This window comes from Micropterus salmoides, unplaced genomic scaffold (genome assembly GCF_014851395.1).
Source record: "Micropterus salmoides isolate LMB-PRFRI ecotype aquatic unplaced genomic scaffold, ASM1485139v1 Ms_hic_scaffold_11, whole genome shotgun sequence".
In the NCBI taxonomy this organism is placed as follows: domain Eukaryota; kingdom Metazoa; phylum Chordata; class Actinopteri; order Centrarchiformes; family Centrarchidae; genus Micropterus; species Micropterus salmoides.
This window is the reverse complement of record NW_024040152.1, coordinates 31,994,662-32,015,197: the sequence shown is the minus strand read 5'-3', so window position 1 is coordinate 32,015,197 and position 20,536 is coordinate 31,994,662. Positions and strand designations below refer to the sequence as shown.

Here is a 20,536-nt window from a genome sequence, read left to right as displayed (position 1 = left end):
TTGATTTTTGTCATGCTCGCTCTCTCTTTCTCTCTATTCTCCCTTTATCTCTCTTTTTTTTTCCTCATCAGAGCCACTGAGGAAAGAATGGGAATGAATTAAAACAGCTTCATAAAATGAGGACAGGAGTGGATCAACACAAAGTATTTTCCATGCGTGTGGAAGACGAGTGTATATTTGCCGCTTGCACTTTTATGGGGGACGGATGTGTCAAAATTATGCAAATGAGAAATGAGTGTGAGATAAAGAACTAGATAATTGCTCCAGTTGTGAGTATTTGGCTAAAACTGCAACATGATAATCGTGTTCTTCCAACAGTAAAGACTGGAGCCAACAGCCCAGTAAGTATTATTCTATAGTCAAAACCCCCAGTGCTACCAGTACCCTAACCAGTACTCTGAAACGAACAAAATAAAAGATAAACAGGCCAAGAAAAAATGTCAAAGATGGTTTAGAAATTGATGAACCTTTCAAGTAAATGTCCCATGTTATCCCTGCAGGGATGAACAGTATGTTTTCTATGCCCAACTGTGCACTCCATTGTCATGTGTATTATGGATTTATTCAGACAATACCCAGACAGATTACCAGGGACAATGACAGAATTATTGAGACAATAGAGCTCCTGGGGTTGCTGTTACTGTGTGGATTGGATTGTGACATTTATAATTTGATTTCAGTGAGAGTGTGGGTGTCTGGTAGGGCAAGAAGTCTCTCTGGACAGCTGAAGATTTACATGGATTGAAGTATTTTCCTCTCACTGAATTACTGCTTCATATGTTTCTTTTAATGATATCCTCATATCTATCAACATGAAAACACAGGACTCTCCCGGATAATATAACACTGCTGTAAGTATTATTATATACTACCCATAAGCCTTTGCCACCGAAAATTTTAAACTCTGAGGCATACTGATGTGGGGTCAAGATACTGTTTGAGGTGAAAGGGACAAGTGCATGCTGGTGTTTTAAAATTAATGGCTAGTTAAATGTTGTAGTTTGACCCCCTTCGCCAACGCAGCGAGCAGGCTTGACAAACAATTCCTGAAGGAAGTTAAGGTACTAAGTGGGTGGTGATGGCGCAGTGGATAAGACAAATGCCTTTGGTGTAAGAGAGCCGGGTTCAATTCCCCACTGTGACCCATCCACCAATGTGTCCCTGAGCAAGACAATTAACCCCTCGTTGCTCCAGAGGCGTGTGACCTCTGACATGTATAGCAATTGTAAGTCGCTTTGGATAAAAGTGTCAGCTAAATGAATAAATGGAAATGTACTGTGACAAGACGTCCGCCTGCTGCCTCTCCTCTCCCTTCCAAACGCTAGCTACCCTCCAGGCAGTCAATGGACATAAAGTTGTTACTGTGATGTAGAGACAGAGCTCAGTTAAAACTTTACGGATGAAAGATACTTTTGTTACAGCTTAATAACTCACCACTCTGAAACTCTTGCTCCAGTCCATGTTGCTAAGCTGGTAAGGGGAACATGTTCAGCTGAACCAAAGCCCTGTTTACCAGCTTCTCACAGACCCGCCCTACTCTGCTTCTGCTAGTGGTCCTTAACTAGGAACTGCGCATGTGCAGCTCGCAACAAAAATCATGGATTCATTCAATATGACCTCTTTGCCAAAAAAACAGATATAGACAAAAAAAATATACCTCAAGTTGTAGGGGGGCACATTTCTTGCGATTTTGTCTGAAGGGGGACACATGGTGTCAAACTTTGAGAACCCCTGCCATAGTGAAAAAGCTGGGCAAGTCAAAACTCTACTATACTGTCCTTGCTGCAGTCTGAAACACTCTTCAGCTCCTGTCACACCAGCCACATTAGCATAACATGCTAACCCCAAGTTAAACAGGCTAGCTTACAGCTTGCAAGGTTGAAGTTGGGTCACAGACAGCAGTGATCCATCCTTGATTACCGTTACCGCTGGCCTTTGTTGATAAAACAGTTAGAGTAACACAATTCCAGTTTCCAGTTTATGTGGTGTAGATTTCCTAGATTTCAGTAGGCGGGAAGGTCACCTAGCTGGAGGAAATGTATCTAGCTGGTGGTGCTGTGTGACACAGTGACGTAGATAAGTACAAACGAGGTGTTTCAGGCAGTTCGGGAACAGTATTTTCTGCAGGACAGAATAACTCCCTTTAGTGTGGATTTTGTAAATTAGCACACCTTTTATATGTACAAAAGCTATATAAAAAACTAAAGGAAAGGGAAAATCCCAAAAAGCTTTCCTTTAAAAGAACTATGAGGGATGCTTGTTGGAGAAAAAAAATGTTCAGACCCTGTTCAAATGTTCTGGTTTGTAAAATACAATAGAAATGCATGGAAGAGCCTACTAGCAAAACTGCAAAGGGTTGTGGATTAGTTCAGGAAAGGCCCAGGTTTTGGCTAATAGGCTAAGGGCTAATACCGGACATAACAGAAACTGATGCGACAAACTACCTTCATTTAAAAAAATAATAATAAAAAAAAAATCACACTGAAGGGTTACATTGCTGAGTATTTTCTGTGCAACTCTAGTTAGCTCCTATGTTTGTGTCATGTTGGCGGTGAGGGCACGGTCTCAACTCAAATGAAGCACCTCCTGCCTCTAGGACCTTCTGTACTGATCTGTCTTGTTAGTTTAAAGCAATCATCTAAATGTTCCAAAATTAAAAAGCAAATGAGCACATGTCACATGTAGCAATTTAAAATTGAAGATTCTTCTCCTCATGGCAAAAAAATTTAAACCCTAAAAGACTCTCTGCAAATAAATATTCAAATATTCACTTTTTAATAACCGTCTCTATCTTTAACAACTCACTTGGAAATGTTCTTCTTCCTGTCAGCCTACATACTTCTAATCCGCTTGCGTCTTCTCCCCCTGCAGTGTCTTCTATCTTCACCGTACCAAATGTCAAGCTGCAGACAGAGAGCGGGGACAGCATACAGGTGTGTGCACGAAGGAACAGTCATGGAAAGGCATCCTCTGGCAGCAAACACTGACCTGAGGCAGCATCCTGCACATGACTGCCTGACAGGTACGTGCTCATTACCATGCAAGAAGCAGACACAAACAGTATGCAGCAGCATGCACAGTCACAGCCAAAAAATGACAGCATACAGGAGCGTAGGTGAAACTTTAAGGATCTTAATGGCGAGACTGGTTCAATGGAACATGGATACTGCAGGTCCCAAAAAAGAATCTCTTCTTTTTCTTTTGAAATTCAAGGTCTGAAGATGTCTGCAACTTTAGCAAGAGTGCCATTCATTCTGAAGTTAGGCAGTAAATGACTGTTTTTGTGTCGGCGTCTGTTTTCAAATTAAACAGCTTACCTTCATCAAAGTAGTGTATGCTAAGTGGGCCTTGTATCATACTGATCTACAGTTTGACCTTGAAAAAGAAGAAGGATGTTGTGGATTAACCTATATTTGGCTGCTTTAACCATTACAGTGGTATAAATATGTGAATAAAATGGGGGAAAAATGTGGTTTTGACACAGAAATTCAGTGCTTATGATGTCCAAATAGTCAGACTTAAACTAACATACGAGATGGGGACTCGAGTTTGAGACTCGAGTCGCACACACAGTAAATTGAAACTTGTCCTCAAAAGACTTCAGACTTGACTCAGACTTGAGGTGCGGGACTCGTGAACAGTGTTTATTTTTAGGAAATGTCTGATGAGCTTGCTGTTATTCCCCTCCCTGCATTACCTATAACCAACCTACGTAACACGTACTACGTATCAGTTGTGCAAAGAAGCGCTAAATGAAAAACAGTCAGTAGCTTAGCATTGGCCATCTAATGCTAGCTTGCTTCTTGCTTTAGCTACAACCTACAGTAGGTGATGAATGAGCGTTTGTTTGCTTGCCAAAGTCGAGATTGTCTTAACATAATTATTTACATCCTGCTGGCTGCCATCACATTAATTATTAATGTTGGCAGGTTACAGGTTTATTGTTGATCACGTTAGTTTTATTTAACGTTGAGAGTCTGGAGGTGTTGGATGTGTTGACTTACAGTAGTTTATAAGCTGTTGTAGTAGTTAATAAGTTGTGCATTGCACATTACATGGTTGTGTTCTGTAAGTGAAAAACATATATATATATATATATTTCTTATAGCTATGCAGTAGGACTTAAGGATTAATCAATTTCAAATTGAAATTGCGATGTTAAAGAACATGATTAGCTAATCGTGAAGACGGCGTAATGTAGGTTAATTATACAGGGCATCTGACCCGTTTTAAACAGTCACGCAGTTACAAATTCATTCCGTTGTCATTCTTGTGTGACAGACCTGCTCGCCAATCACAAGCGCCATGCTTCTCCTGTTATGGTCCTACTCACCAATCAGAGCGGGCCCAGACCTTGTACATTTTACAACAACAAACGAAACTAGAGGAAAATGTGGGATAATGGCGAACCGACACAGGCAGCGGCCTACACGTTGTTAACGTGTTGTTAATTTGTCATTTTGTGTGCTTCACCTACAGTAACGGCTCTCTGTGAGCCCGTTCTGTTCTGCTCTCTGCAGGCTACCGTTACATATCCACATCAAGCATTTCAAAATAAGTTATTAATTAATAATTTTGCCGACTTGTTCAGATGTCCTTGATTTTTGTGCTTCTACTATGTTTTTTTTTTGTGTCTGTTTTAACTGTGTTTATTGTTGATGATGATCGAGAGACTGCAACGGGTGTTTTATTTTGAAAATCGACAGGATTCTCTATGCCGGTTTATCTGCTCGGTGCTGCTTAAAGAAGCTTCCGTCAATAATAGACTGGCAGTGAATACTGAATATGAACTTTAGCAAAAAAAAAAAAAATCACAAACCACATCGTAATCGCGATATCTGGCAGAAAAATCACAATTACATTTTTTTACCCAAATCGTTCAGCCCTGATATGCAGTGTTTTAAGCAGCCTGGATTTAACACAGCAGGTGATACAACATTCATTATAACCACGAGTGAACTGAGACTTGACTCAAAGCTCAAAGACTTGTGAGCATCTCTGCTTAAAACATATGCTGGCATCTAATAACTATCCTTTGCTAGTTTTCTGTTTCCTTTCTACAGCCTTTTCTTTACTATTTTATATTAGCTAATTTCCTGATAAAATCGTTCGATTTTATTTTAAGTCATTCAAGTATGAAGTTTTTCAACCCTAAAAAGAACATAAATATTAACGTGTTTGAAAACAAATTTATATTGTACAGCCGGCAAAGCGTGTGCATATTTTATCATTAGCTCTTTTCGTGCATCAAGCAGTCAAATTGACAACTCTCTGCCTAACACTTATCTGCATCCAGCCAACCACCACAGTCTTTCTTTTAACTCTGACACCATGAGATCTGTGCTGTCTGCATTGAAGCAGAGAATGCAGTAATAGATGGAGGAATGGCTTTGAGTGGGCGAGGAGGGTGTCCCATTCTTTAGAGACCGGGGTCTCATTCACTCCTCAGATAAAGCTGCACTATTTGCATGTAATAAGGAGTGCAGAGGCCAGGCATGGGGATAATGGTTGGCCTAATGATGGACTCGGGATCGTGAGGGCCAGCACAGGGCCACAACACAGCGCCTCCGACCAGATTATATCTCTAATTACTGACAGGTGCAAAAACACACCAGACACGCCAACTCTACAAATAATCTCCAAGTTTCTGAGAGAATCTTCAGCATTTTATCTCTTCATCTTTCCTCTACAAAATCTACCTGGGGTAGATAGAGGCTGAACACTCTGTATTTACTTTGCCTGTGAATATATAAAGAGTGTGTGTATCCTGATCTGGAGGCTCATGGTGTTTCTGTGTGTGTGTTTGCGCGCGTGCATGTGGAGGGTGGAAGTCACCCCACTGAGAGAGCTGTGTCCTCTCAGCTGCTGCATTTACATTGAAATCAGCCTCTTTGTCCGGGCCCGTCCTAAAGCCTGACAGGCAGGGAGAGCTTCCCTGATAGCAGCCTAATCCTCGTGCACACATTCACATTAATACACTGACAAATTACACCAACACATGCACACTGCCATTTATGTGCTCCCACAAACATAACTCATGCACATATTTGAACTGGATTTCCCACCAAGTATTTATAGTTACAATGAGTTAGATCAGCTAAATGAAAAAACAAAGCAACAAAATTGTACAGAATGCATAGTATTGTTGTGTTTATTAGTTTTCCTTCAAAGAGGTTAATATGCAAGGAAGTAAGAAATACTATGAAATAAATAGCAATGGAAACAATTAAATGATTACATAGCAGGCTGATGAGTAATGTCACATCACTGTGCAACAGTTGAAACGTTGCCTTTGGCTTTTTAAAAAACTGTTTGTGAAAAGCCAAGTGCAGAACTAGAGACTGTGGTCTGCATCCTGCACTACATGTGTTGACAGGCAACTAAAAGAACCGGGTTAAAAAATAAGGGAAGGTTTGTTGTATTGCACTTTGGGGGACTCACAAAGAGAATGGTCGAAGCAGCAGAGGCAGAATTTTAGTCCATAGAATTAAGAGCTAACCTGCAAAAATGGTGGCTACTTCGATTTCCATCATGCAAAACATTAATCATGCAATTCAGCCACAACAAGTGAAAAGCGAAGGAAAAAAACCTGAATTTTCACTACAGTTGTCAGTGAACACAGTGGCGATACATTCCTAAAAGTGTCACCTTGTTAAGTTGATTAAAAAAAAATGTTATTCACATTTTTTTTGCATCAAAACACTTCTTGGTCCATTATCACTCATACCTCACACCATGGTCACCTACTAAAATGCATTCTGTTTTTAGGTTTTGGTACTTGGTTTAAACCAGTTGTCAGTTTTACTACTAACGAAAATAGCATTAACCATAAGTGTTGTTATGGTTACTTGCAGCTTAAGATACCAAATGCAGTGATTCAGAAAAGTGGTCAAACCATTGAGATGTTTAAATACAAATACAGCGTTTACAAACACCTGCCAGCCAATCAGAAACAAGTATTTTATCACTACTTATATCATTGTGCGTGGGTGTTAGAAAAGGATAATGAGCGCAAAGAAATCACTGTGCATCGTTGTTGTATGTAATTGTTCTGAGTGTGTATAAGCCTATTCTTTAAAGCCCTGGTTTTCTGGTTTAGTAAAATCAGAGGTAAAAGAGGTGAGGAGAAGGGAAACAGGGGAAGTGGGAAGAAGGGAATAAAAGAGAGATGGGAGCAGAGGCTTGCAGGAGCAGGGCAGAGTTTCTTTTTGTTGAGGCAGCGTTGTATTATTTATAGGAGGTGGTGGAGGCAGGCCGCTTCAGACGGAGCAGAGCAAAGAAGGCGAGCAGCCCCTTTCTCTTTTGTGGGTCTATTCCCAGTGGGCAGGCTTTGTGCTGGCTGGATGGCTGCCTTTGAGGAAACCCGGGCAGCTATTGAGCTGAGAGTGAAGGCCGGGCCTGACTCGCCCGCACTGAGACACAGCAACACTAGAGCACTACAATGTCTGTCACTGCTGTGGCCTGAGAGGAAAAGAAAAGGACGGAGAGAGAGTGACAGAGGATGGGGGGAAATAGTGGGAGTGTTTGATTTTGGCAGGGAGGGAAGGGAAAAAAAGCGTTTTGTGGTGAGAAAAGAGAAAGCCAGAAAGAGATAGAAGGAGTGGAATGAAAAAATGGAGGCAGGGGTGGAGAAGAGAAGAAAGGAGGAAAGGGGGGGAAAAAGGCAGGTCTCCTTTCCTTTACAGTGCTGCGCTGCACTGATCTATGTTTATTCATGATTCTGCATTATTCACAAGATTAGCTGATGCAACTTGGTGCCGAGGGTAGGCAATGGCTCCCCCCATCAATCCACTCAGTGACCACACAGTTCAACTCCGAGTCCCAACAACAAGTGGGAGACAGCTGCCCCGTCTCTGAGCTTCAACACACTTCACTGGTACTCTAGGCTAGAGTGCATGAAGAATTGGACGCAGTGTGCTCACAGTCAGAATACATAACCAAGCATAAAACATTGATTCAATCAGGGAGCAAACAGCATCATGAAAGAGGTAAAATCAACAGCTCAGTGCTTCAATCCAAACAAGAATTTAGCCGGCTGTATTTTGAAAGCAAATCTTCAGAGGCTTAAGGCATTGTTACAGGTCTATACTGAGATTTAATATTTGGATATTTGTGTTAGCCATTTTGCCCTGGTGTCTTTCTGTCTGGACTCTGATAATGGATTTAGCATATCTTTTAATTTGTGAGAGTATAAAGCTGTAAACAATGAAACAAATGACTATGTGTAAGGTGAAAGCGCTCCCTTCTAGTGATGAACCCACGGGGAATGCTCACTGTATCTGCAGTTCCACTCAGCTTTACGGAGCCCTTTAGCATCTTTCAGCTCATTGATAAACCCACTGTACACTACCTGCCCAGCAGCAAACAGCAGACAGACACGGTTAGAGACCACCTGGTGAACACAGAGAAGCATGTGGCGGCTAAACATTCAGATATTGTTGGTTGAGACCAGGCGGACTAAAAATAAAAATTCATGTTTTCAAAGGTAAATGGTCAGGTTTGTGTGAAATGTATTTTGTTGCTACAAAATATAATTGCATCCTGGGTCCTGTCTGTGGTTAGTTTTCAGCAACAAAAGTACTTAAGGTTAGGATTCAGGTCACTGTGGACTTAAACCAGACCAAGATCTGTCTCTAACCTTAACCGAGTGCTGAGCGACCCTGTGCATTACCATAGAAAAGTTGAATAATGCTGTAGTCACTACAAGCTGCTGTTACTGTATTTCAAGAATAAAAAACATTTTTGCTTTTTGCCAGATATGTAAATTAACATTTGTTAACAGAAAACATAATCTGGTCAGCATTATGTTTTCTTCTAAACGGTTTTGCTGTTGTATATAAACATAATTTCTAAGTACTCTTATCTGGTGTGTTGTTGGATGGACATTGGTGCACAAAAGCCAGCCTTCAGTGTTAAAGTCAGACATTTTGTATCTGTGGCATTATAAGAACGCTGCTTAATTTCACAAGGAGGTTCACAAGAAATCACATGCCAGGAAAATAGTTAAGAAATGACCAGTGCTGTTGTTTATCTAGTTAGGACTGTCTCTTTAATTCATGTCAGGCTGCTGATGCCTCTTGTTGCTGATTAGCCTGCATTACTCCCAAACAACAAACAACATCTTTCATTTTTTCCAAATCAAAATTTTTTGTATGGACAGTGCCGTCAGAGCTGATGTCATGCTGTTCTCTGTGCTGCTGCTGGTCTCGTGGCTGGGCTTCACACAAAGCAGCAGCCTTTCTACAGTGTGTCTGTGCAGTCAGCCATCACAGGTCGGCGACAGGACACTCTGGCCCTGAAGCATCCCTGTGTCACTTTGAAGATAGCAGCTGCAGGCAAAGCTAGACGGCAGTGTCCAGAATGTAGAGGTGCCAGCTATTATCTAAGCACATACACACAGACACAGACACACATACTCATTGCCTAAGGTATCATCCTAGTGACCATGCTACCATTTTTTTGGGAATAAAATGTAGGGAACCTTCACATCTGTGCAAGCATTTCTCTTGAAGGTAAAAGCACTATTTGTCCCCTGCTGTGTTCCTACCCTGGTGTCTTTCTACTAAAGCCACCAATGCCCAAAACTTACAAAGTCAGCAGGACAGAAAAGAATATTTTTGGCTCTTTAACAGGAAGGAATAGATTTGTGGGGTCTCAAAATGCCCTGTCAGAAAGTTTTTCTAGGTAGAGGACAAAGTGATTTAAAGTATATCCTCGCTGTGAGCCAGAGGGGGGGAAATAGGAGATGGGGGAAGGAAGGATAACCGGAGGCATAGCCTTGAGAAATGGAGAGCCTTCAGTCAAATCAGCCGGTTTTACTCTCCCACTGCCTCTTATAACTTTACAGCTTCAGTGCCTTCCAGTAATGTGGGCTTTTATTTCATCTTATCCTCATGGAAAAGCATTGTGAAAGCGCGAGGTGTTACACATTCATCTACAGAATTTGTTAGAGTTGTATTATTTATATTTATGTTGTATGTGCATCTGTCAATATTGTGAGATATTGCATTGATACAGTAAGTTTTATTCTTCAATGGCAGTTGTTTGGTTTTGTTTTGAAAACACAATTTATTTTAATGAGTAGTTTCACATTAAATGAAACATAGTGTCTGTCATGGCGACCCATGTAGAGTAAGTTTGGAAGAGAAATAGACAATTTAAATGTAAATGCTCCGTACTTGTATAGTGCCTTTCTAGTCTTTTCGACCACTCAAAGTGCTTTTACACTACATCTGCATTCACCAGTCACACACATTCATACACTGGCGGAACAGCCACCAGGGGTAATTCGGGGTTCAGTATCTTGCCCAAGGACACTTCGACATGCATTACAAACATATTTTCTAAGTATATGTTTTATGTTTATATGTTTAGTCAGGTCAGGTAGAGTCTCAGGTTTGTTAGTGTAATGCGTGAGTGGATCTGACCAGACTCTTTATCAGCTCTAATCATGTGCTGTAGAAAAATGTGTTGTTTGAAGCAGATGGAGAGAATAAAATGTGAAGTGTGTGTTGCTGCTGTTTTTGACCGTGGCTCCTTGTTAATTGTTGGAGCATCATGCTGCTGCCAGTTTTTATCTGGATCGGAGCCTGTTGGGGTCTAATTATCCTCTGGTCCATTTTTTATTTTTTGAAAATGAATTGATGCATGTTAGGTTCGGGTAGTAGTACAAGTACAACTAATAGCAGCCTACATCTGCCACTGCAGTTCTGTTTGCACCAGCAGTAGCAGTAGAGCCTGCGGTACTATAATAGTAGGAACGCTAGTTGGCTACTAGCTAAGTAGTGCAATCTGAGTTAGTCAAACGAAGCTATAGTGGTAACTATTTGTGTTTAACCAATACAGAAGGTATTGATCCATGTTCACTCTCTGTGCACATATTATTGACGGGTCAGGGGATTGGATGTGATGAAGCATGCTATATCAGAGGGTCAGAAGAGAGGCATAGTTAACCAGGACAGAAAGAAGGTAAGAGAGAGGGGCATAGTGGTTGGCTCATGGCTCCCCCTGGGTACAAATTTTCCCACTTGTTATTGTTATTGTCTCAGTGGGTACCAGAGAGGATGAAGCCAGGAATGGAGCAGAGGTGAGAGAAGTTGGGAACAAAACAAAGTAGACAGGGCAAAAGGAGGAGAAAAGAGGTAAGGACTGAAGAGAAGGGGGACGGAGGGAGGAGTCCTCAGGGAGGTGCAGGAATTGATTTCCTCTGTAAGTTGTTGATTGGCAGAGGCAGCAGAGGCCATCAGACTGACATGTAGGAGGAGATATGACTCCCATTATCATAAGCTCCCCACTACTCACAATAATACGCTCCTTTTTTAACCTCTCAGAACTCCATCCCTCCATCCTTCCCTCTTCATTACAAGTTTGGCATGGCAATATTAAGAAGATTATTGGTATCTCTCTCTGTATGTTTCCAGTGGTTTAATCTTCATTCATAAAGTCAGCCGGATGCACATAGAGAAAAGCCCTCAGTTCCTCTCTGCTCTTTGTTGAAACGAAAAATGCATTTAAGTTTACCCTTCTGAGGAAAACTGAGAGAAGAGGAGAAAATGATATGACAGCAGGGAGGTAAATGCCTCCAAACAGCTGTAAACAAATCTCAACAACGGAGGGTGTTTTCCAAGAGATGCGGACTTTTTCACTCCACATCACCATCTCATAGGTTTTTCTCCCTCTCCTCCTCTTTCCTCCACCATATGGCTCTCCCTAATGAGCATTGCACATGTACCTCCTTCCTTTTTTACTCCTCCAAAAGGAAAAGAAAAATCAGCTCCTTCTTATGTGGTGCAGCCAACAGCTCCTCTACAGCAGCAGATCTGGAGCCTCTCATCACCGCTGAGTGAATTAGTGTCAAACAAACTATGCTAATGAGTTAAACTTTGTCAGTCTGCGATTTAAAGGAATCTGGGATAATGAGTTGAGCTCAGATGGATGAAGAGAGGGGGAGGGAGGGATGGTCCAAATGTATGTTGTATGTATGTTGCGTCCTCCCTTCCTTCTGAACATCGACCTTAGATCGCAGTGACACATTTTCTGAGCAAAAAGGCTCAGTTGTTTTGTCAGTATTTAGTCAATTTTCTTATCCAAAGTGACTGCTATGATAGTGATGAACAGTAGGGAAGCACCATACTTTACAGAAATATACCTCCAAGCTTCAGTTCTCGGGGGCTGTCAATAGGACTGTAGAACACGTTGCAGAGATGTGACCCACTTTGTGTTTGTATTTTTCCTGGCAGCTTTGTCACAGCCAGATGACCTCCATTAAACGCCTTGAGTGTTCCTGACGATACAAGTCTGAAATGTTACTCAATTAGACTTCTGCTTTAAACAGAAACCCGAACCTGGCCTGTACCCGCACCTTTAATACCCGACATGACTAAACCTGTCTGGTACTGCCAGATTTGAGAATGCAACCTGAGATCTGAGGCTATATATTTTTGGTATTCCTTCCTCAAAGATGAAGTGATGTGCTTGCTATGGACTGGCAAAAAGGCTTTCTAACCAACAGCACAAATATATTTTGTGCCAACTCATAACATAGCATTTCATCCCACCAGCAGAGAACACTAACTAACAAATGTGCCATTCCTCTTAGGTTAATTCAGTGGTTCTCAAACTGGGGGACGGGCCCCCATGCCACTACAGGGAGGCATGGACGTTGAACACACCTAAAGTTGCGTGAATATGATTCATGCAGGGACATATACAAGATTCTGATGCAAGCAGGGCTAATTTGCTAACCTGAATCTTTTGTTTTAATTCAATCGCCTGTGTTGTTAATGATTAACATAAAATGAAATCCACGTTTGCTGGAGTTTGGGGGCTTGAACTTTTTCTAAAGGGGGGCGGGACATAAAAAGTTTGAGAACCACTGGGTTAGTTGAAGTAACACTCCACACATTGCAGCTGACTGCCAGCATGTGACACCAGAGTGTCTCATAATAATAAATTGCTCCTCCTCGTTCATACTGACAATCAACTTTTGGCCTTTGACCAATGTTGGCCTGATTAAGATGGTCACTAAACTCTGAACTTGACAATTGAACTCTGAACTTGACAATTGAGTTCAGTCATAACCCAGAAAAGAGCTATGTATAGCATTTCAATCCCTAAATAACCAGTGGGGTATTTAATCTGTTGTCACAACGCCATTATTCTGTTTCCACACTGCAAAAGACTTCCCACAAATGTCTTCCTACTTTCCAGTGGGTGTTCTGTATCTACTTACAACAGGGCACACATATACACAGATGGCTAGTACAGTCAGAGAAAGAGAGACAGAAGAACTTTTCAGTTAATTACATAAAAAAATAACCAAACCCCACCTAAGGCCAAAGCTTTGCACAGCAAACAGCCCAGGTATGTGAACCTGAGATCTGGGATAATGAGTCTTGATCCTCTACATATCACACCACAAACTATATGTGGGGTTTGAACACAGAAATACAGTTGGTGACACTAGGAGACATGGGACTGACAACAGGCGTAGTTAGTTAGTCAGTCCCATAGTATCCACTATTTCACTGTTTTCAATCAGGGTCTCTGCATAGTGGATCAACATGAAACATGTGTTAGCTTATTCAAACCAATAGACCAAAGTCTCACTTAGCTATTGTCAAGTAACTGCAGCCAACTTCATTAAACCATGCCGCAGGGGTGTGGGTTATAAGTATCAAATCTCAAAATTGTGCATGTGTTTGTGTTTGCTGCCAATTTGCAATGCATGTCATGCCAAATGGTTGAAACATCAAAATTCTAGTGATGAGCTGGAATAAAGGCACTAAAGATGATTTCTTTTGAATATGGGAAAAATTACATGTTACGGGTTATATAAGGTGGTAAGACATTGGATTTTGACCAAATGACAGGTAAATTATCTGTATTCACTGGGTATTTCTTAAACCAAAGGCCTCAATAAAAGCATTGAGTTACAAGCCAAAATCTGAGTTAAACTGTAGCCTGATGGTGGCACTGCAAGGATTGTTGTAACTGCAACTCTTGGACTGACCTCTCAGTCGGTTACGTGAACTCCTGTCTGTGCTTGACCCCACTAAAAATCACATAAGCTAAACACATAAGAACAAATTACCAAGACTAGAAATGGAATAAAACATTAGGCAAGAAACAGATTTTTTGAGGTAAATGATTCATGAAACAGAGAGATGGAGTAGCTGCATCAGTAAGGTTAATTACAAGGCATGTCATGTTTTTTAGCCCCTGACCCCAAATCAGTTATTTGATATTGAGTATCTGCCAAAAGTTCAATCTTACATATTTCATTTTGTATTACAGTGCTCATTAAGCCTCAAATAGGAAGTGTGCATGCATTATTATTAATGAAGTCAGTTCAGTGCTGTAAGAGGATTGCCTGTTGAATAGCTTTACGTTAAAGCTGCAGTAAAAGGTGAAAAGGGGCGCTTTTAGAGACGGACCCACAACAATCAACGCACACTCTATAGTTCTATTGAGTGGCGTGTTTAGACACAAAAACAAGTAAATGTTCACCACACTTTATTCACAAATCTGACCACTGGACTAGTTTTCAGTCAGCCTACACAGCCAATACCACACCTACTGTACAGACGTAGCTGTAAGCTAGCTAGCGACATACCCACCAATTTGTTTGCTCAAGTTAAATTTGCAATGCCACTTAAAAGATGGGAGCGAACAGCTAAACAGTAACTACTACAGGACTACTGTCAGTATTACAATTTACAACTTAAAGGCATAATGAGTAGGAGTCCCAGCTCAATGAGAGAGAGAGAGAGAGAGCAGCGTTAGCGAGAACAAAGCAGTGAATCAGAGAAATAAAAGTTGTTGTTTTTTCACGCCGGTTACGTTCTAAAGCACAAATAAACATGGCCTCGCCTCCGCACAACCCTGCAGGAAGTGTGAGTGCACACGTCATCCTGTCAGTGTGTCTGTGTGTGTGTGTGTGTGTGTGTGTGTGTGTGTGTGTGTGTGTGGCTTTTTATCCCCACCTCTATTCACACCCTGCATGCTCCCTAGTGTGCAGAACACAGCAAAATAGTAAGAATAACAGGCAGAGGGCAGGGTCCCTGCACATACATACAACTGTCTTCTTGGGTCATGAGTGATGCCTGAGAATGATTGTTTTTGTACAAGTCTATAGATCGTTTTTTAGGAAAATCCTTAACTAGAGAAATTAGTCGGAGAATGCTAAATTTTAGTCTTGAATTCTTATTTTTGTTTCATAAAATGAAATATTAGTCTTTGATAGCCCCCATGCTACCTATGAATATATAGACGCTCATTATGGTATTACTCTGAGTTAATAATATGCCTCGTCCTGCCATGTATGGCCATCTCACACAGTCTACAAGAATGTGATTTTCCCTCCAGACACCATTGATTCTGTATGTACCATAGCAGTACATATTTCCCCCTAAAAATCGTCTTCAGAAGCCAATCTGAAGGCTGTAGAGTGTGGACAGTAGAGTTTTTGTCCAGCGAACATTTAGCTGCTGAGGTGGACTGAACAAACTGAGGAGCTTTTGTGTGAGGAGGGAAGTGTGTGCGTGCAAGGATGTGCTTGTGTCTCTCTATGTGTGTGTTCACATGTGTAAGCCTGTTCACCAAGTACAAGAGCAGTATACATAATGTATCAGTTGGCCGATACAGAGCCTATGTACTGTGTATATATACTGCTTTCATTAATAATATTCAAAGAGTGGTCCCTAGAGACTCCGATGTTTATTGCAAACGTATTGATGTTCTTTCTATTTTGAGGGCCTTATTTGCAGTGAGGCTGAAATCCAAAGGTTGCCCTGAGGGTGGTGTCAAAAAGGTCACAAGGTCATCAATATCAAAAGGGTTTATCCCCTTGATGTGCCCTGCAGAATTCTTGGTAATTTGCCCATTCGAACATGATCGTGTGATCTTGTGTGGACTGAAGACTGAAGAGTTGTGGAATATTTAAAATGGATGGGGTTCATCCTCCGTGGAGCACTAAGGTACTCTGTGAATTTGATGGTAATCTGCCCATTAGACTAGATCAGTTACTGTTTACAAGTGACCTGCCACCACCGCTGCTGCCTTATTCAGGGTATGGCTGCCGTCGTGTTTCTACTGGAAACAACAAGCCAGTTGGGGTTTATGTAGACAGCTCCAGCAAAAGAAGGCACGATTGTACGGCAAAAAAGCTCAACTCTGCTCAACTTTTGCTGAAATGCCAAGTGACATCATCACGTTAGCTGTGTTGGCCAAAAGTTGCACATTCCAACATGAACAGATGTAATTCTGTGGTTTGCCTGGCATTTGTCAAGACTGAGGATAAAATAATTGTCACAGTGATAACTCAAACTAATGTGTCATAATATTATAAACTACTGCTCAGTGCTTTTAGATTCATGGGTGTGTCACTCAAACCGGCCAGTAACTAAAGCAAATTAGCAAAAGCCTTGTGTTGTGTTTTCTTAACAAAGTGCGCCTGAAGATCCGTGAGGCCCTCCCAGCTAGGTAAACAGAAGTGTGGTCTTGTTTGGTAACTACTGTTCACATGATGTATAGTGGAACTGTAATGATGCTTGATGGTTCACTCTTGACCTCAAAAACAACAGTTGACTAAACAGCCTCAACTAGAGATCCACTCACTTGTTTGTTCTGGAGCTTTCATCTGCATCACACTCCTCATCAGCAGTTGAGGAAGTTTTTAATTGCCTTAGGCACCGACAGACAGAAAGCACTTTGCAGGTTTGAGAACACGAGGCGCACAGCAATGCCTTTTTCGTTTGAATTTGAGGGTTTTTTATGTTGCTAGGCAACCACCGAATCAGCTGTCCTGTCGGTTCATATATCATATATATATAGCGGCAGCGATCTGTAATCTTTGGTTTGCTGCTAAGTAATAACTGTCATATTACCAGAAATTTGATCACAACTCACAGGTCTGTGTCTTTTGTTGCTAAGAACATCTGCTTTAATAAACAAGGCAAACGGAGGGCGCCTGCTCTGGCATTGTTTGAGGATGAGAGGTTCACAAACACGCAGGAGACAGGCAAATGGAGATCCTTGTGGGTACATGAGACCCTCAGAAGGGGGAGACACTGTTGGGAGTCCCACCAGCTGGTCCAGTAGCTTTGTCTTAATGATGGTCACAACTCAGGGCCCGTCTCTAAGTTCATTTAATTGGACAACGGAAAAAACTTGAATGACATCGGGCGCTTTTCTGCTCAGAGTTTAATTTTTTTCAGCTCTATGCGCTCAGAGCGCAACTTCGAAAACGCAAGGCACAGCAGGCGCCCAAAACGCCCGCAAAACACTCACTGCCAATAGAAAACAATTTTAAAAAAGGTACCTCTCACTGCAAAAAACGCATTCTGTCAGATCCGGGCCTGAGAACTGTAAATGTCTTCTCTCTGTTGTATTGTGATTTTGATAACGGCCTTGCATTGGTTCTAAAGATTTATTCAGGATAACGCTGTATGTTTTATTATTCTGAGTTTGGAACAGGGGCTTTCCCGTGATGGTCTTTTCTACCACGTCATGTGTAGAAATCTGGGGGAAACACTGAAAATAGCAATATCATAAAAAGTGTTGAATTTCAAGATTTTACATCAGCACAGAACTTTGCAGCTTTAATCCAAAAGAGCAGAGTCATTCTGCAGTGGCTCACACTGGTTGTTGGCTCTAGCATGAGGGTCTTGTGACTACTGTACCAGACCTGTTTTCCCAGCATTCATCAGCGAGCCGAGGCAGGAAGTCAGCAGGAGACTGACTCGATCCGAATTGGACATGACTCACAAATTATACACTCGCCAGGGAGTCTGCATGTTAACAGCACACTGCAGCCCTGTATGTGAGTGGCATGAAAACACTGGGCCCAGTATAAATGAGCCCACACTGCAGGGGAAGAGAGAGGCAAGAAATGAATGTCAGTGCATGAAAGGGAGGAGTGTTTGAGGAGAAGCGGGGGGAAAGCGTCCCTGAGATTTGACCTGTTTAGAAAAACTGCAAGGAAATATTATGATTATTGATACCCTTTTGAAGTTGCGTTCAGTTGACCTGCCCCTGCAGGGAGATAAGTGCACTTGTTCTGCCGGCGGGATAGGTCGGCTTTCACTTCCTGACTATTAAAGACTACTAAAACTTTTTTTTCTTACTGAGGCAGGGTGTCTGGTTGACCTCAAGCTCTTTGTAGTTTAAAATGTTGCTCAGGTTATATGCAAAATAAAAAAGAGCTAGAGATCTGCTTCTTAACCGAACAGGTGCCAACAATGTATCGTGTCGTCAAGTGGCAGTCACTAATGGGTCAAATCATGCAGATTGTGTTGAGGTAAGAAATTAAGAAGTACCAGTTGGGTTCTGTAGGGTCTCAGTTTTTGCCCTTATACTCAAGAATGACACGAATGCTCTGTCTACAGTAGAAGAAAAAGCAGGTACTTCATTCATTCTGTCAGCCCTTATTACATCTTATCTTTTTCGATATGCCAACCTTTCCACCTCAGCCAACTGCAGACTTTTGCAATATTTTATATCCCTAGAGATTCCAGTTACATGGAGACTGCAGATTACACAGTTTTCACAATAAACATTAGTTTTGACAAAACCACAACTACAATCTTTCCTTAACCCTAACCATGTGCTTTAGTTACGTAACCCTAACCATACCTTATCCATGGATTATGAGCCGTAACCATGATCTTACCCTAACCTGAACTATATCTTAGATTGTAGAAAGAAATGATTTAAAAAATTTGGTCACTGTACGTAATCTAGTGTTTTTGTAGAATTGTTCAATATCAACACTCCTGGGCGTTCGGGTTTTGTCCAACTATGGCATTTCTGCTTAGCTTCATTGGTTGATATAATATTTGTTTACTTGGCCATCAGTTGCCCTCTCAGAGTAACACGTCCTAACGTGGAGAGCTGATTTCTCCTCTACTCTGCTCTGTGCTGGACTGTGCAAAACCATCGTCTCTGCTTCTCACAGCAGCAGGTTTTATGTTGTTTTCTAGTTTCATTCCCTCGTGGGGAATATCAGGCATTGTACTGTCTGTGCCGTGTGTGCATACTATGTACTGCAGTGCACTATTGCTTCGCCTGGCTACAGTCACTGCTGCTATGATCTCTGGTAAGTCTGGGTGTGACACCAATTCAGTGGACTTCAGTTACCACCAACTCTCTGAAGACGTTAATAATTTCACTCTGGTGTCTGTGAATTGGACCTTTATTACAATGAGGCTCATTTGCATAGAAAGGAGCCAATGTTGTGCAAAATGTGTGCATATTGCCTCATTTAAATATGTGCAAATAGCACTGGAGCACTGAGTTGCTATTTGCTTAGCAGCGCAGTTAGGGGCGCATTTCACCCTTTTGCGGTTGCTTTGAGAATTACACAGTTTCCTTTTGTCTTATTTCTACAGGTTTAGCGACCACAAAAGCCACGCAGTCCTTTTGTGAATTAGCCCCTGAGTGTTCTCTATAAACTGCCCGTCTAACCATTGCCTTTTGTCAAGACCTCATATGTTTTAATTAACCCTAAACCTCAACATTTTTGTATATAGGTCATTTATTTAAGCTTGACAAGCATCTTTTCTTGAGATTCTCCCACGTTGTTTCACACACACAATACATGCACTCCCCTGAAAACCTCGTGGTCGAGCCGGATCGCATAGGAAAACAAACAAAAGTTAAGCCTCTAAAGAAATAAATGCCATCTTTCTTGCTATTTTTACAAAAATTATGGGTTGTATGAACTTTACATTTTTGCATTAAGGCATCAAGGCTGACTTTACTGTAATAATTGAGCCAAAACACAAGTAAATTGTTGTGGAAGTAATTTTGTTGTTATTTGATGTTGATGCAAGGTTTTGTGATATTGTAAGATTCCTACAAACCAGACTTAAAGGGTCAGTTCACCTTAATTAAACCTTAATTCATTTGCTGATGTTTGCTGCCCTCACCCTAATACAAGAGAGGTGAACGAACTTTACTTTGAGGTGCTCAAAAAAGTTCAACAGCAACTTATCTCAAAATAATGCAAAGACCTGTCTGTGTACCTTTCTGCTGAAGAGAAAGTCTCCTTGAAAGTGGCTAAAGTGTGATCAGTGGATGCAGGACACCTTTTCTGGAAAGACATATTGTTGAGTTTTTTAATGAGTGCTCACGACAGAACAACAATCACAGCAAAAGAAAGAAAAAACATTACATACATCCATGGCTGTAAAATATTAATAGTACAAAATAAGAATAAAATAAAATGTCAGGTGCTTTAAAAAAAACAGTAGTTTGTAGTAGTAGTAGTAGTAGTAGTAGTGCTGGTGCAGAACTTGTTGAATATTGCAGCTTTCATTTCTGCAGTCCTTTTGGCTAACTGTCTGGGTTCAGCAGAGTCTCGGAGGCCAAAGGTTTCCTGGCAAAACCTCCCTTTGCTGATCCTCTCTGGGCTAAATACAACCCAGCACCTCCCTGCAGCCCTTTCTGTGTCTTCCCATGCCCCAGCCAGTCTGCCCTGTAATGGGTTCACTCTCCCATACAATCCTTTCACTCCTCAATGCTCTGAATATCCCTT

At 41.4% G+C, this 20,536-nt stretch overlaps 1 protein-coding gene across 5 annotated transcripts in view; it reads left to right on the top strand.

Annotated features, from left to right (window-relative positions):
- The window catches only part of cdk14 (cyclin-dependent kinase 14), a 198,214-nt gene that overhangs the window by 144,334 nt on the left and 33,344 nt on the right, over nt 1-20,536 (top strand). For all 5 annotated transcript variants that reach the window (XM_038712296.1, XM_038712299.1, XM_038712297.1 and 2 more), the window contains one exon: nt 2,872-3,022. In XM_038712296.1, the coding sequence (XP_038568224.1) occupies nt 2,872-2,987 (116 nt within the window). In that variant the 3' untranslated portion in view covers nt 2,988-3,022. The remainder of the gene's footprint in view (nt 1-2,871; nt 3,023-20,536) is intronic.